The sequence below is a fragment of the Microcebus murinus genome, chromosome 6 (assembly GCF_040939455.1).
Source record: "Microcebus murinus isolate Inina chromosome 6, M.murinus_Inina_mat1.0, whole genome shotgun sequence".
Lineage (NCBI taxonomy): Eukaryota > Metazoa > Chordata > Mammalia > Primates > Cheirogaleidae > Microcebus > Microcebus murinus.
The window spans coordinates 63,035,419-63,047,046 of NC_134109.1; the positions used below are offsets into that span (position 1 = coordinate 63,035,419).

Consider the following 11,628-nt stretch of genomic DNA (forward strand, 5'->3'; position numbering starts at 1 on the left):
TCCTATCAAAGAAGGCTTTAACCAGTTTACCTTTTTAAGATAATATGTGTGTGTCTTTGTGTGTAGCTGTATATAATCTTATTATTCTTATTTTCCAAGTCATTTATTTTTAATCAGACCTTTTATTAGTATTAAAAATATATATTGTTTTCATATATTTTAGTTGAGTAGTAAATGCTTAATTTTGTGTCTTTTTTGGACACCTTAGTCATTCTGCTAATTTTTCAATTACCCAAATTTTAGATGTAAAAATTAATTTAGATACTTGTTTCTTGCTTCATCCAGATAATTAATTGCTTGGCTCTAGGCTTCATCTAATTGTGCATTTATCTGGCTGTTTGAATTTAATCTAATACATTAAAGAGGAGAAATTTCTGCTCAGGCCACTTTACCATAGGTAGTACTACATCAGGGGATTCTAGAGTCCAAGCTTCATTTTCATAGATCTAAAAATTTGATTTACATTAGCTACTTGATAAAACTTGCAGGTCTCTGATAGGTTAACAGTTTCCTAAGATAATGATGTGAGAATCCTAATTTATCACCTTATAGTAAGAAGTATAATTGGCAAGTAGGCTAAAAGACTGACCTAGGATTTTTTTCTCTCTTAGAAAATACAGAGAACAAACAACTTTTGCATGTATCTACTCTTACTTTAAGACTTCTCTAGTTATATTTTTCTTATAACATTAAGTAAAATGTTACAAATAAAACCTTTTTAAATAATTAAAGAGAATTTGTTTCTTATCTCACCGTCCTGACACAATTGTGTCCTTTTTCATTGTTAACATTATTTTAAGAACATTTGCATTTCTTTTTCTTATTAGAAAAGGGAAGATTTCAGAATTACTGTGTTTACACTGTTATCTCTTTGGACTCCTTACAGAGCATGGAATACCTACATCGGTTGACTTTATAGGCTGTGATCCAGCTCATATGGTGACCTCTTTCAACACTGGGAGTGCAGTAATTTATGATTTAGAAACATCACAGTCATTGGTGATGCTTTCATCACAGATAGATTCTGGTAAGTTTTCATGAATTCCTTTGAAATCTTAAAAAGGATTATTATATAACACAAGTTGATCTTTTAGCTAATTTTGTATTTTGACTGTTTATATTTAGGATGGCAAAATAATTAGTTTCATTATGTTACAGTTGTACTTGTTTACATTATTTCTGTTATTTCCTTAAATTATGTGTAAAAGCTTGTTGGTAGGCGTATGGGGAAAGAAGAGTGAGTAGAACAGTGTGAAGGTGAAAGCAAAGGAAATAATTTAAAACTTTTTATGGGAATTCTTGTGAAAGTAGAGAAAATAATATAATGAACCTGATGTACTCTTCATTCAGCTTCAGTAATTATCTGTAAATGCCCAGGACTATAAATGTTGATATGTGGTATATGTTTTATAGTTTACTTAAATTGGGATCCAAATAAGATCCGTGACTTATGATTGATTAATAGGTCTCTTAGATCTCTTTTCATCCATAGATTCTCCCTCCATCTCTTTTATTTTCCTTGCTTTTTATTTTGATGGAAGAAATTGGCTAGTTTGTCTTAAGTTTCCCATAGTCTGGATTTTGCTGCTTGCATCCTTGTGGTGTCATTTAATGTGCTCCTCTATTTCCTGTGAATTGATTATAGATCTAGAGGCCTATTCAAATTCAGGTGCAACATTTTTCTTCTTTTTTAAATGTCTAAATGTTTTTGGCAAGACTATTTCATAGGTAATTTGTGAATTTTTAACAGAAGTAAATATTGTCTGGTTGCTTATCTTTTTGTGATTTTTTTTTTTTTTTTCCTTTTTGAGACAGAGTCTTTTCTCTGTTACCTCAGGTAGAGTGTAGTGGCCTCATCTTAGCTCACTGCAACCCCTGACTCCTGGGCTCAGGTGATCCTCCTGCCTCAACCTCCTTACTAGCTGGTACTATAGGTGTGCGCCACTGTGCTTAGCCATAATGTTTTCAGTCTTGATCAATGTCTGGTTCTATTAATTCATTTACTGTTGAATAATGATTTTCTAATTCTATTGGTCCTCCTCCATTTATGAGCTAGAATATTTCTGTAAAAAGGACCATCCTCATCAACAATTTGATTACCTTGGAGTTAGTGTTTGTTAAGGAACGGCAAGGTAAATGACTGATTTTCCCCCCTTTATTTACCAGTTTTCAAAATAATGAAGTGGTTCACTAGTATATCCTCCAAAGATAACTAGCGAGTCTTTTGAGTGTTTTTGGTATCATCATAATCTCTCGTGGAAATAAATGTATTTCAGTTTATTATAGGTATTATCTTTATTTCTGCTCACATTATCTCATTTTGGTCAGTGGGGCTTATTCAGGTTGGCTCCTGAGTCCTTTTGATATGACCATGGTACTTGTTGATAGTTTTCATGCTTTATGATATAACGAGATGCTCTGGGTTCATCTTGTTTATTTTGTGCCCCAGATCTGAAATCAGCTGTTTCTCTAAGGAATTGCGGTTTCTTTTAGTGTGGAATGGCATTTAGATACTACAATCTGGAAGCTAGGGTATTGGGTTGCTCCTCATGGTCTTCATGGCTCCTGGGTCATTGATTATTTTTCAGTGGACAGAGCTAGGAAATAATGCATTTTTTAAAGTAAAATATTTCAAATTCAGATTTATCCTGGTTCTCAAAAAAAATCATCATTGTTTCTTATTTGATTTATCCTACAGTATACACACAGTCATTTCAGTAATAAAATCACCAGCAAAAGTTGAATTATTGATAATTGTTTATACTAAGGGTATATTCTACTAGGGATATATAATCCTAATGACTATGCTTTAAAGTCCCTCAGAGTAGTTCGTTTCTTTGTGTTTATGCCACCAATTGGATATATAGTTAAGTTCATTTGTTTAATTTTACTTTTCATTTTTTTAGTGATTTCTTTTTAAAAAACAATTGTTTTGTAATTATATAAAATATTTTCACAGTACCATGGTCAAATCTCAAACCAAAATTATCTTCAAAGTACCTTTCTTAGTGTTTCCTCAACCCTATTCTTTCTTCCCCCATAGGTTATAAATAAATATCCTTTTTATGTGTTTAAGCTTAGTATATGAGAGTTTTTGTAACATAAAGGATGATTAGGCTACAGCAGCCAGAAGGAGGGCTTGAGGACTGGGACTCAGAGCAGGTGTGGCCGAAGCAGGCTGGGCTTGGGAATGAGGGCCAACACCCTGGGGCATGGGGCCCAGAAGGAAACCTGCAGAGGAGCTAGATCCTGACTGCAGGGCTCTCTGACTACAGAGGCCTGGAGGGGACATATTATAAAGGGTAGCTGAACCAGGCTCCTCCCCCTGTTAAAGCCCCAGGTTGCTATAGGTCCCTGAGACAGCTGCCTGTGCGGCTTGCTCCCACCCTTTCCACTTCCTCCTACTTTCAAACCTTTACATTTTCAAAGATCCTCAGCCTGGGTCCCTGGAAAATACTCCTTTCCCAGCTTCCTGTGTCTTCTGTGTGCTTGTATTAGTATTAGCTGACTATGTGAATCCATCGTATGGGTGGATAAACTGAGGCTCTGAGTTAACTCTGTCCCGAGAAGAGTCAAGAATTTGTCTATCCTCTCAGACCCTGAGATTGGAGAAGGAAGGTCTCTGCTAGTCTAGGGTCAGAGAAGAAATTTGAGTTGGCTAGTGAAAGATTTAAGTGGGGTGAGGGGCATGGGAATGTGTGGGAATTTTGGAGGCAACAAATTGGGTTTAGTTTTAGCTGGATTAGGGGAGAAGACAGACAGGATGGGGAGTTCATTTAGTTTTGAGTTTGCCTGTCTCAGAGTAGTCCCTGCTTGGGACCTAAGGGTTTCTCTAGCTAGAAGGGTACCTGTCCTAAGAATTTGGCTGCTTTTGATATAGTGCTTTTGGACTAGGTTAGGGAGTACAGCACAGTTTTAAATTCTCCCTCTTCTCCTTGGTGCATACTCAACTTCACTCCACACTAATCCCTGCCCTGCCTAGCCTGACTACCTTTGAAGAAGGGGATACCTTTCCAAAGATGAAGTCTCAAGCTGCTGGCCAGCTATTTTTTTTTTGAGCCACTCACTTTTTTATTGCCTCTAAGCCTGGGTTCTACATTTCACCATGTAGTAGACACAAAGACAGTTCGAAAGGTTTCAAGTAGCGCACAGTCTTGTGTGGGAGATGGTCACAGAAATAGATTATATCACTCATACTTGGGAAGTAGTTCCTTTGCAAGTGAAGGTATTTTGGATTGAGGCCTTAAGATTAGGAAAATGTCATTTGTATGGGAGGCATGGTGATTTCTGGTCTTAAATTCTCCAAACATCCAATGAACATATACATTTCCTATGTCCTTGCTTCATGCCCAGTACCTCACTTTACCTACCTGTTAAAGAGGAGACAACAATAACCCTGCCTACTGGGAGAGCTGTGGCCTAGTGGGAAATTGTCCCTTAAAGCATACTATGGGCTGGGCGAGGTGGCTCATGCCTATAATCCTAGCAACCTGGGAGGCTGAGGTGGGAGGATCATTTGAGGTCAGGAGTTCGAGACCAGCCTGAGCCAGAGTGAGACCCCGTCTTTACTAAAAAAATAGAAAGAAATTAGCTGGACAACGAAAAATATATAGAGAAAAAATTAGCCAGGCATGGTGGCGCATGCCTATAGTCCCAGCTAATTGGGAGGCTGAGACAGAAGGATTGCTTGAGCCCAGGAGTTTGAGGTTGCTGTGAGGTAGGCTGACGCCACGGCACTCTAGCCCGGGCAACAGAGTGAGACTCTGTCTCACACACACACAAAGTATAATGTGGATTTCTGCAGGCAATGAGTCAAGAAGCCTTATGAGAAAGCCTTATAAGCTTTTAGCAGGAAGGGAGAGCTGGGCTTTGCTTCTCTCCTGAATCTCCACTTTTCGCTTGATGGGCTCTCCCTTCTGTTCCTAACCCCCAGAGAAAGTGCTTAGTCAGTGCTGGGTGATTTGAGGCCCCATGTAGCAAAGGCCCATTCACCATCCAAAAGTCCCTCTTTTAGCTCTTGGAAAGGCCCATTTCCCACTCTCATCTTTACCCATTTATTATAATAAAAATAGATGGGTCACACATGACAGATTTCCAAGGGTTTTTACAGTTATCTCATTTGCCTCTTGCCAGACATCTGTCATAAGCTATGGGTTATGTCTATTCAAAGATAAGGGAAAAGTTCAGAGAGGCTCCGTGATTTAGCCAAGCTGAGAAGTGCCATAGCTGACGTGTTTAAGAAAAAATTTTAAAAAATGGAAAAAAAAAGAATGATTGATCTAAACAAAGTCTGTTAATGCCGATGATCTTTTTCCCCTTTGTTTTGATCTTTCCCTGTTTGCCCTCATCTCTGATTTAATCAAAAATTAAGGACTTGCTAGTAAAGAAAAAATCTCATCTTTAAAGAGTATTAATTATAGTTCTTTGCTGTTTTGTTTTTGTCAGTGTGGGTAGGATGGGGGGTTGTTCCTTGCAAACATCTAATTAGCACTTATGAATTTTTTCTTCTTTAAATGCTTATAGTTTTTATGAGCTGTTAGAAATAATTATTGTGAGTCTTAAAATTCTAAACTACGTATATTAAGTATCTGCATTAAAACACTTCTAATTTTTTCTAAATTTGAGCCTACTACCATACATATTATGGGCCATGATAAATTGTGTATTTTTATAAAAAATATATCTCCCAAGAACCTTTGGTTCTGAAACATTTTGTTTTATGCAAAAGCTTATAGTTGTTTTGTTTGAGACAGAGTCTCGATTTGTTGCCCAGGCTAGAGTGAGTGCCATGGCGTCAGCCTGGCTCACAGCAATCTCAAACTCCTGGGCTCAAGCAATCCTGCCTCACCCTCCCGAGTAGCTGGGACTACAGGCATGTGCCACCATGCCTGGCTAATTTTTTCTATATATATATTAGTTGGCCAATTAATTTCTTTCTATTTATAGTAGAGACGGGGTCTCACTCTTGCTCAGGTTGGTTTCGAACTCCTGACCTCTAGCAATCCTCCCACCTCGGTCTCCCAGAGTGCTAGGATTACAGGCGTAAGCCACCGCACCTGGCCAAGCTTATAGTTTTTAATCATTCTTATATTTTAGCCAGACTAAAAAGGCCATCATCCAATTTCTAATTGAAGGTTTGAATTTTAATGTATTGTTTGTCTTTATTTTTCAGGTTTACAATCCAATACTCACATTAACAGAGTAGTAAGTCACCCCACGCTTCCTGTTACAGTAACTGCTCATGAAGATAGACACATCAAATTTTTTGATAATAAAACGGGTAAGCAAATTGTTTTCTTTTCATATTAACAATACTGTAAATTTGATATGATCAAAATGCTATTTTATATAGGTATGTTGAGTTTTTGGCTATGATATTGCCAAGTTAAACCATTTTAACTCAGATTTTTGCTTTTCTTAATGTAGCACACTTAATGTACATTAAGTTTTATCCTTAACTATACATAATCCCTTGCTTACCTATTATAATTTCTTCATGTCATGTTAAATATAAAGCCTCCCTTTTGTAATTTTTTCCTTCATATTCTGTTATGAATAAATAAAGCAGAAGAGGTCTCTCTGGTGTTTAGCATTTCAAATATTTTCTTAAAACTATTTTTCAGTGGATCAAATGATAGTATAGTTTATATATGATGACATTGTTTATTGTTATCATCCCGGTATTTCTTGTTGTAAGGAAATGTATCTGTTTTGTTGAAGTCAAATCAAATTTTAATTTAGCCATAGGTTGTGCTATTTTGTTTTTGGAAGTCCTTCTCTTTATCTGTCATTATGTAGACTACTATATAAAATAATTGCTTGCTCTCTTTCAGGAAAGGTCTGACCCCTAGAAAGGTTACTTTGAGAAGAAGCTAAGAGAGTCAGGGTTTTGAAGTATTAAAGGGTTTCCAAATAAGAAACTTAAATGTTAATCACTTACATGGCAACAAATTGTCAAGTAAGACAGCAAACTAGAATTATAGGTTTCTCTTTGAAGGTTATCTAGGACATGGCAATGAGTTTTAGTTTTTAGAGTCTTACATTAAGATACTTTTGTTCAAATAACACTTTCATAGACAGATTCCTTTTAACTCAATAGAACAAATTGGGAACAGAATGAATATTCACAGGTCTACCTATTGCACAAGAAATAAGATTCACATTCATGTGGATGTTCTCAACACCTTATCAAATCAATCCTTTGAACCATTTTTATGAAGCCTAAATGTCTTCCTCTGCTTCAAGAACAGAGAGGTAATTTCCTTTGTGTTTCTAAAAAGATTCTTTTTATTAATTATTGAAGATTTACATTTGTAGGGAGAGGTTCATAAATTTTAGTAGTTGTAAATTACAGTAGCTCACACCTGTAATCCTAGTACTCTGGGGCCAAGGTGGGAGGATTGCTTGAACTCAGGAGTTCAAGACTGGCCTGAGGAAGAACAAGACCCCGTCTCTTCAAAAAATAGAAAACTTAGTTAGGCATGGTGGTGTACGCCTATAATCCCAGCTGCTAAGGTGGTTGAGGCAGGAGGATGGCTTGAGTCCAGGAGTTGGAGGTTGCGGTAAGCCACAATGACAGCACTGTACTCTATCCTGGGCAGCAGAGAGAGACTCTGTCTCCAAAAAAAAAAAATGCAGAGTCTTCAGAGCTATTTTACTAGCAGAAATCAAGAAAGTGGTCAGTAAAATTTTACCCAATAACAGAAATAAGGAGCATATAGTCCTTCAGATTGTTTCTAAATTCTACCAATTCTTTCTGTTAACTAGTCTAATACCATTAATGTGAAGATCATTGAAGCAATAGGCTCCAAACAATGGAAAGATTCTTTCTAAATTGATATCTTGGTCTCTGCTCTCTCTGACTCATACATACACCTTACTGAGTTACATTAAACTATGAATCGTCTTCAGATAAGGCATTTTCAAAGAAATCCTTCTTTGAAAATTGGTAATTCACTTAAATGCAGTAAATTTAGACTACCTCCATAACTGTTATTGCTGGTTATCAGAGTTATTAATAGAGTATTGTTTTATAAAAGGAATAGTAGCTTTATTGGATTTGTTGAATCTGAAACATGGAAATCGATACTGTGAACCGGTTCAGTAAATATTTAAATGAGTAAATCATTTTGATAACAAAAACATTTAGCATTTTGTGTTCTGTGCTGGATACTATCATGTGTAAGATGTGGTTCTTGCTACAGTATCTGGAGCTAACAGATGCATATGTGCATGTGTGTATGTATATGTAAGTATGTATATACACACAAAAGATGAGCCCTACTAGATAGAACAGTTGTGTTATCTGTAGCGTGGGTGGTTGAGCTTTGTTTAAGGAATGGTAAGTTTTTTTGTTTTTAAGTGAAGAAGAAGGTAGTAGGAAATTCCAGATTAGAGGATATTTTGAGCAGAGACATAGTGATAGGAATAGAAGTTTCTTACAGGGAAAGCCAAAGATAAGTTTGGAGAAAGAAACTAGAATCTACTGAGGAAGACTTTTTAGAGCCAGGTTAAGAATATTGGGTTTTTGTTTATGATATATTCTCTGGGAACCACTAAAAATAGTTGAACAGAGGTTTGCAAATTGGTTTAGAAAGACTAATCAAGTCACGCTTCTCACTATATGGTATATCTTTGACTTTAAGGGCTTTATAATTTTCAATTTCTACTCTTTATTCCAGAGAGATCTTCAGGGCCCATTGTTTTTAAAATTTTTGGTAGAAGAACAAATTTGAGCTGCCTGTACTATTCCGGAAAGACTTAGGTAGTGAGTGACTATAGGAGAAGGTGTGGTGCAAGTGAGGGATGTGCAGGAGTGAGAGAAGTTCTTGAATCAGTTGTGGACAGATTCATCCAGCAAAATTTATTACGTGTCTACCATATACTTGGCACAGTTCTTGATACTTGGTGAACAAAAACAAAATGTCCTGTCTTCTTGGAGCTTACAGACCAGCGATATATTGCTTACTCTTTGTGAGACATTGTTTTATTTGATTCATATGTTAACTCATTTGGTCCTTAACTCTATAAGGTAGATACAGTGCTGTATTATCCCCATTTTACACATGAAGTTAAAAGGCTTAAAGAATTTAAGTGAATTGTACAGCGTTATACAACAGATAAAAGTTGCTGGGTTGGGATTCAGACTCACACAGTTTACTTCCATAGTTCACCTTTTTTTTTTAAACATCAGTCTTTATTTCCTTTCCATTTCATAGAAGCCTACAATATCAATTGGCCAGTAAAAGGACTTAAGGTACCGGGGAGAGGAAATTGAGTGACTGTGTGTTTCTACTCTTTATTCCCTTAGTTATAGGAGGAAAAAATTAGTCTTGCTGGGGAAGATGTTAGTAGAGCCGTGGGGCCAAAATGAAATTGGTTAAATGGGAGAAGCTGCAGGTATCTATTGGTGAAGGAGGGGTACTAGTTATTGGGAGGGATCAGCAGCTGTGTGATTTATGTGATCACCAGTGGAAGGCCCAACATCCAACTTAGTCCAGCATTGTACATCTTTATTCCTGGTCCATCTGAAGGGATTACTCACGTTTTTGAAGTGATTTTGTAATTATGTGGAGAAAAAGGGTTGACTCTGAATTGACTTAAGATATCAGGCTGAAGATTAGTACACAGGCAAAGGGGCTGGAGTTAAACTTAGAAAATTATATCACCCTTAAAGAAATGTATAGATCTGGTGTTGGATAAAAGAAGTCTTTTGGTTTAAGACTTGTTGATTTTAGGAGATAATACAGTTATTCTTGGGAGAGAAGTCAGAACCAGATCTGTGAATCTGGTTAATTAAGTAATTAAGACAGTAATTAAGACTTACTGTCATAAATTTGACATTTTCAGGGTAAAAAGTGAATGATGCTTGGTACTTAACTCCTCGTATTTTGAAATTATTGTCTTAGAGGGCAACCATTTTATACACTGGGTTCGTTTATATGAATGTTGAGAGGAGTGGGTTCTAGAATTGATAAATGAATTGTGTTGTACTAAGCAATTATAAAGATTGTATGTGGAATGATTTTTTTCTGTTCCTCAAGCTAGCAGAGAAGAGTTTTCTAAAATTATTCTGTTAATTAATCTTAGTATTAATGAGAAACAGACAACTGTGGTGTGAAATAAGAGACTTTTTAAATTTTGTCCTCAAGTGATTAGTGTTGCCAGAAAGTGATAAGACTCTGTATGGTTTTTTTGGAGTATGTTTTGCACATTTGATTATGCTGTAGTTTTGCATTCAGGTCAACAGCTATAGCTGCATCACAAGTAATAAAAGTAGACCTCTTTCATATCCACAGTGTAGAATGTCCTCAGGGGACCCAAAGCATGACAAATGATTATAGCTAGAATTTTTGTTGAAAGCCCCCATCTCTTATTAGAGGCATCCCAGGCATTTGAGTAATAAAGTGAAAAGGGAGTAAATTTTAAGTGTCAGTATTTGCTATTTTATTCCTTTCTTAGATGAGGTAATTTATGATACTGCTTTCCATCCATCAAAAGCTTATATTGCAGGATGCCCTTGCCCCAAAGTATTTGCACCATACAACTTTTATTCACAATTTGTTTTTTAAATTTCAATTTGCTGTTGAATTCCACTTGCTTGCCAAGTCTTTAGTGAAGATACTCATTAAATTACATTTTCCAAGAGCGGTGTTTTTGTTTATATCTGAGGAAAACCAGAGTAACTTGATATATTAATAGTTCTGCCCCCTCGCCCTTTCTTTCTTTCAAATATATAAAGTGATTGACGTTTTAAAGGATAAATGAACTTGATACTAGAATTTTTAGGTAGGAATATATTTTCTGTGGATTTATTTATCGTTCATTAACCCATGTATGTAAAATAATCTTAAGGTCTCTTAATGAGAGAGATTCTATTTTCATGTTAATTCCAGTTTACATGATCTTAAGCCTTTGATGAAACCATATTGTCACTGTGTTTTACAGTATCTATCAGATACTCTCAAATTCACATAGATGTCTTTTTTAGGAGTAATTATCTGGAAAGTTCTGCATTCAAATTAAAATTCGTTTGAAAATATTACTATAATGGGTGCATCTTGCAAACATTATATTAAGTGAAAGAAGCCAGACACAAAAATCACATATTGTATAAGTCCATTTATATGAAACATTCAGACTAGGCCAGTCTATAGACAGAACAGATTAGTGGTTGCCAGAACAGATGAGGAGTGACTGTAGAACGGTACAAGTTTTCCTTTTGCAGTGATGAAAATGTTATGAACTAGGTAGTGGGGATGGTTACACAACATTTTGAATGTTCTAAAAGCCTGGATTGTGCACTCTCGAAATGGTTAAAATGGTAAATTTTATGTCATGTCTTTTTACCACAATTAAAAAATATGTTATAGTGATTGTCTATTTTATGTTGATATATTGTGTTATAGTTTCTGATCTCTCAAGTTAGTATTTGTGAAAACTTAATCTTCTGTTGTGTTTTATTTAGGTAAAATGATCCATTCTATGGTAGCTCATTTGGATGCTGTTACAAGTCTAGCAGTAGATCCTAATGGAATTTATTTGATGTCTGGAAGTAAGTCTGAACTTCTGTACTTCCCACAAGCTTTATAAAAGAATTGTTAACTCAGTAACAAGCTTTGTTCTTGT

General features: G+C 35.9%; 1 protein-coding gene across 5 annotated transcripts in view; it reads left to right on the forward strand.

Moving 5' to 3' along the window:
• The window catches only part of STRN3 (striatin 3), a 108,762-nt gene that overhangs the window by 95,482 nt on the left and 1,652 nt on the right, over positions 1-11,628 (forward strand). For 4 of the 5 annotated variants that reach the window (XM_012773456.2, XM_012773457.2, XM_012773461.2 and 1 more), the window contains 3 exons: positions 887-1,027; positions 6,173-6,280; positions 11,468-11,554. In XM_012773456.2, coding sequence (XP_012628910.1) covers positions 887-1,027; positions 6,173-6,280; positions 11,468-11,554 — 336 coding nt within the window. The other variant, XM_012773458.2, reaches the window with a different exon arrangement.